This window comes from Mercurialis annua, linkage group LG3 (assembly GCF_937616625.2).
Source record: "Mercurialis annua linkage group LG3, ddMerAnnu1.2, whole genome shotgun sequence".
Taxonomy (NCBI): Eukaryota; Viridiplantae; Streptophyta; class Magnoliopsida; order Malpighiales; family Euphorbiaceae; genus Mercurialis; species Mercurialis annua.
The window spans coordinates 73,654,857-73,661,149 of NC_065572.1; the positions used below are offsets into that span (position 1 = coordinate 73,654,857).

At 30.4% G+C, this 6,293-nt stretch overlaps 1 protein-coding gene across 1 annotated transcript; it reads left to right on the forward strand.

Moving 5' to 3' along the window:
* The first annotated feature begins 3,285 nt into the window (after window positions 1-3,285).
* On the forward strand, window positions 3,286-5,526 carry LOC126672984 (fructose-bisphosphate aldolase, cytoplasmic isozyme 1-like). Its single transcript, XM_050366929.1, has 2 exons — window positions 3,286-3,363; window positions 5,248-5,526. Exons 1-2 carry the CDS (start codon window positions 3,286-3,288, stop codon window positions 5,524-5,526), a joined length of 357 nt encoding a protein of 118 aa, XP_050222886.1.
* Window positions 5,527-6,293: the final 767 nt, after the last annotated feature.

Below are 6,293 nucleotides of genomic sequence, written 5' to 3' on the forward strand. Positions count from 1 at the left end.
ACTTAAAATTGAGTTTGCTCCGGTGACGAATGATGGCATTCGAGAAGGAAGATTCACTGCTACCTGGAAGCGTAAGGCTGGAAAAAAGATTACCATTCTTGTCTAAGCGTTTATGTTTGCGTCTTGGTTCCACAAAACCAGTAAAACCAGCCGGAGTTTTGTTTCCTGAAGGGCTGGAAACAGGCAGCGCCTCCAAAGTTTCCGGAACTATCGACTGGTGTTCAGTGTGAGTCTCAGTCACGTTATGCTGGGTAAAAGCCGGAGAAGAAATTGCTGTGAGACCTTTTGAATGCAAAGATGACCCATCAACTAGTTGCTGATCTATGTCAGAGAAAGATCCTTGGCTCGAAGAATCATCAACCGAGGTAGAAGTATCCAGTCCCTCCCATTCTTCTAAAACGATTGGCAAATCAGATTCTGAAATCCTGATAATAAATTCCTTATTGCTGAACAAGAGAGAGACAGATTCTTGGATGGAATCTTTTGTGGTGCAAATCAGAACAGATCCAGTATCAATTCTCTCTTTCGATAAAACCATTGGATGCACCGTAATAGCATCTCCGTAACGGTTACCAATTTGCATGAAAAATTCCTCCTCCCAAGCACCAATTGGAATTCCAACAACATTGAGCCAAATAAACCTACCTCTGCTCACAGTGAATAAATCACAAGGTTTGAAAGAATCAAAAAAGTCTTGCAGCGATGGGAACGTAATAGTTTCAAAAACATGTCTAGCTTCTTTGGAACAAAACCTAAGAATCAATTCAGTACCTCCCAAAAAGGATAATGATTCAAAGACCACCCCTTTGTTTTGCAAGTAAGATGTAACTTGTAGCAACGAACGAATATTCCTGACAGTGACAATTATAGAATCTGAAAAATCTGAGATAGATTCTACCGAAGGCGTAAACCTCAGAGGTTGATCAGCTAGAACTTGAACAAAAGATCTACTATCCCGGAGTGAAGGTTTGAAGGTATGCTGCGGAATCGAGGTAGGTTTCTGAGCTGGACGTGGAATATTATTAGCCCTAAAACCATTGGTAGGGGTAACCCTAGTTGGGTATTTAGCGTCAAAAGCCATGATTCTAAAATAACCAATGCTTACTGTATTCAAACGAGCCTTGATTGTCCTTAGATCTTCTTCAGGATTAGGTCTGAAAAACCCAAACCTCTTATTCCTTACGTTACGTTTCCTTGCTAACGTAACCCTGCCGGCAATGCCAAACTTCAAAAAAGCTTGTTGAAGATTAACGTAATTCCAGTTCTCCGGGTAATTCTCAAAATAAAAGACGGGATCAAGCCGAGTTGATGGTGGAGGGTAAGGAGGGTGTGAAAGGGTGGCCGGAGTGTGGTGGTTGAAGGTAGGGGTTTTAGGGTTAGGGTGAGGGTAGAGAGACATGGCCGGAGTGTGGTGGTTAACGTAACCCTGCCGGCAATGCCAATTATTTAAATAGAGAGACAAAAACATATGTATATATATATTTTTTAATTCACAAACCCTAATATTTGTAATTTTTAATGGAGGTTTTTGTTTTATTATGTTATAATGTATTTGTAATTTGAATTTACGGGCATCACTTTAATTTTTTTATTAAAATTTATGAACTTCTAATTTTTATTAAAAATTATAGGCTTTACTTTAACTTTTTTTATGGGCTTTTAAAAATCCAAATCGATAAAAATTATGGAAACCGAACCAAACTGACTGAAGTTTTTTGGTTAAAAGAATTTTGGTGTTTGGTTAAATAAAGAACGATTTGAATTGGAATTTTTCCAAATCAAAAACCGAAAAACCAAAAAAAATTAACCGAACCGAACCGACCGATGCTCAGCCCTAATGATATTACATTTTCTCAGTTTTTTGGACTTCTATTCTTTTGCCTATAATAGCAGCAAGTTTGAAAATTCATAGGAGAAGCCGAAACTTTTTAATTTGATGAGTAAATATTATGATGATAATTTAAATAATCCCACTATTACATTTAGGGGTGATTAGCAAATTGTTTGTTTGATTAAAAATTGATTGATTTTAACTAAAATTTATTTATTTTATCCTTTTAATGGAAACGATTGAATTATGTTATAACTCGAATGATATAAACGCTGAACAGCAAAAATATTAGAGTGGGAGTTCAAATCTTCCAGCAAGCGCTCCCCGCCTTCCCCTATTCAATTTTTATTAAAAAAGAAACTATTATTTTCATCAAATCTCATTAGATCGAATATGAAACAATTACATTTATGAGAAATTTGGGATAATTCGAAAACTAAACCCGATAACCTAACATGAAATAGATAACATGTTGCCTGATTCACATATCTTACTTATAAAAATAAAAATAAATTATTAACTGTTTCACTAAATAACTGCATTCTTCGATCATTTTTCGATCAAACTTCTCAAATCACCCGCACACTTACAACAATCACCATTGAATAACTCCTTTATAAAAAAGAGACAACCAACCTTTACAGAAAAAGGGCAACAATTCATGTAACATAAAAATATAAACCTAAAATTTTATGTAACATATCAACTGTGAGATAGCTGACTAATTGTTTTTCTTATGTTTCAGTTTCTTAGCCTAGAATTAAGGCCTTTTTGTAATCAAATTTTAAACATATTTCACTTATTCTATAATATTATGAAAATGATTATCTACTGTTCGACATATTCCGATATCTTAGTTAGGAGATGTTTCATATATATAAGTTTTAAATTTCAACATTAAAGTTTGCTTAAACATCATCATCATTATTGACCCCAAAATTGAGTGTCAATCTGGATTAATATGTCATAAAATCAATTTTGGGTAGGTGTAAAAATGTATTAAATTTTCTAATACCCTGCAAAAGCAGTAAGTGGTGGACTACTTGTTTAATCATGTCGTTAAAGTTAGAGGAAATTATATGACACACGTGATTTTGGAAAATATTCCCAAAATCACGTGGTCCTCTTATTTTTTGCATCTAAAATAAAATATTTTGGTGAACACGTAATAGCCATGTTTTATTTGCATCTAACACGTATTTTTGTTTCATTTAATTTTGCAAATAAATATGTCTACAGATTTTTGGTCTTTTCTGCCATTTCATTGGCTTTGGTCGTCTTCTTCAATCTTTCCTCTTTTCCGCTGTCACCGTCGGTTTAAATAATAAATAATTTTTGCTCCTCTTCTCTTCGCCCGCTGTTATTGCTTGATGGAGTTGTTACCGCCGCAAAGACGTAGACCCAACTGCTGCATTTAGGCGGTACCGACAAAGGAGGCGGCATGTGTGGAGAAAATGGTGGTGCTTCGGGAAAGGACAATGAGAAGGAGAGAATGGCGGAAAAAAGAAGAAGATAATGATATTGACTACTATGTGAAAGAAATTGACTCTTGGATATAGATTTTAGATGTTCCTGAGAATGAAATAAATGGGTAATTAGGTTTTTTGTAATATGCATGCCTCATTTTTAGTAGCTTTGACATGTGGAGTACAAATGATGATTTATACAAATGAGGTGTCATTTTGGTTCATGGAGTTGAAGTAGATAGTAAATTTTAGGGATTCACACTCTAAATGACCAACTTTATATAACAGTATACCACTAATATATGTACAAAATTATATAAGAAGTATGGTACTCTATATTAAAATATAAAAAAATTATATAAAAAGATAATATGTAATTTCAGTCACAAAATATAACATACATAAAATATACATCTAATATACTAAAATATTAATTATAAGAATGAGCATACCTCAATTTAATATTTGTTTATTAATTGCACTAGTGAAATGAAATATTATCTGAATGTTACTTATGTTTAAGTTGTATATAGAAAGTATACATAACGTATACATAAAGCATACAAATATAATGAAACCAGAAATTATAAAATTAAAACGAATATGCAGAATAGACATAAAGTGTATATAAGGTATACCAAACATTAAATGGTTAATTAGAAGGAATATTTCAAAGCGAAAAACTACTAAAGCTCGCAGTGTTATCTAGATTATTAGTTTCATAGGATTATTATGGTCACTATTTTCTGAATATTTATTTATGTTTTGTTTTTAAAATGTTTAACTGTTCTTTTTATGTAAAACCTATTATATTTTATAATGAAATTTATACTTTTGTTTTTAACATGTTTTAATTTTCTATACCAAAGGTATACATTAAATATATAGATGGTATACATAAATTATATGAAATGCATAAATTTAGAATTCTTAAAATATACACTTGGTATACTAAAAAAAGACATGAAGTATATATTTGTTATAGTAAAATTGTACAAAAATATGTATCTATGTGTTTTATAAGTTCTAATTTTATTCAAAAACAGCATACAAAAGGTATACATAAGTTATATTAAAAGTATAAAATTAGAATAAATAAATTATTCAATTGGTACACATAAAATATAAATCTAGTATACTAAATATTAATTCTAAAAATAAGAATATTTTAATTTAATATTTTTCATTAATTGCACAAGTAAAAGAAAGTAGAAAAGTAAAAGATATAATAAAAACATACATAAAGTATATATATGATAATACTAAATATTGAAAAATATACAAAAGGTAATGTCAAATACTAATAATAAATGATGTTGTCATTTTTTAAGCATTAAAAATCAGTAAGAATATATATATATATATATATATATATATATATATATATATATATATAAAATTTGATTAGCATAAACATTGTCATTATTTAAAAAAAATCAGTACATATAACAAATGTATAGTATATATAAAACATTCATAAGGTATTCCAAACCATTGTAATTTTTAAAAATAAACTAAACAATACATATAAAAAACTGAGGAACATACGAATAATATTGTCGATATAATACAAAAATTAATTAATTTGGATACACTTTGTCATCTTAATCTTTAAATTGTGTTAACATATAAAAAGAAATAATATACTAAGAATATGTGAGGGTATACGAAAACTATACAAAAAATATACAAAAAATATACCAAGAAAATAACAACAACAGTAGCTGTAGAAAACAACAGCAACAGTAAGAAAAAACTGATTACAACAGCAGTAGCAACATAAAAGAAAACTAACAGTAGCGGCAACATGAAAGAAAAACAAAAGCAACATCACAATAAAACTAAGAAATAAAGCTAAAATAGATTGAAATCGATTGAAATCGGTTGAAATTGCTAACTGATTTATCGGCTCTCGCTGCTTCTTAATTTTTCCGATCTGCTAATTCTTAGACTCCCTTTTATGATCTGCCTGCTCCTCTCTACCAGAAAACCTCCGAAGGAAAACCATTCGTCGAACTCCTCCAAGAAAATGGCGTCGTTCCCGACATCAAAGTCGACAAAGGAACTGTCAAATTAGCCGGTACTGACGGAGAAACAACAACTGAAGGCTTTGACTCGCTTGCCACTCGCTGCCAGCAATACTACAAGGCCGACGCTCGATTTTTCAAGTATCGTTCAGTTCTAAAGATTGGTCCGACTGAGCCGTCGGAGTTGGCTATTCAGCAGTGAAAAGAATAAAAGAAAGAAGATGAAGGTTTTGGTTGTTTTTGGAAATTAAGTGCTATATGCAAATGTTTAGAATAATCACGTGCTAAACTAATTAATTAACATTAGAAAGTGCTAACCCCAATTAGTTTGAATCATCCGTAGTTTTCTAATTATTTTCTCCTATTTCTATATTTTTCAACTTTTCCCTTAAAGTTAATCAACGCCTAGAGCTAATTAACACCTCTAGAAAGATAACACTTGATATTTCATGTAGCAAAATTAGGATATCTTATTACCTTGTTGTAAGGATTAAAGTGAATCCGGTAAAAAATTAACATGAGTTATTTTTCCTGTTTACTTAAATTAAAGTACCTAATTTTCCATGTGATATTGTTGGCCATGTAATGGACAATTTATCTAAGTCATCCTGTTATCATCATTGAATAATACTTAAGGGTTAAATCAATCGGTGTAAAACTTAAAAGCTTTGGTTGATTCTGTTTAGTTCAGAAGAAAAAAAAAATCAGATTATTGTGTAAACTGTAAAATAAAATAAACTACACAGAATATTTATATAACTTCTGGATTTAAATAACTAAAACTAATTTTTATGATAGAAAAATTAATTTTAATTTTAATTTTATTTGGTTTGATTTACATATAATGACTATATTAATATATTATATAATCAAAGAATGTCATTTTAAAATTCAATTTCGTTCAATTAGCTAATTAATGATACAGACTGAATTAAAGTAACAGAATAAATTTATTTATGTATCTACATT

Coding starts and splice junctions, on each gene's coding strand:
- LOC126672984 (XM_050366929.1), top strand. CDS start 3,286: ATGGTGGTGCTTCGGGAAAGGACAATGAGAAGGAGAGAATGGCGGAAA. Junction 3,364..5,247: donor ATAATGATATTGACTACTAT/GTGAAAGAAATT, acceptor GCTAATTCTTAG/ACTCCCTTTTATGATCTGCC.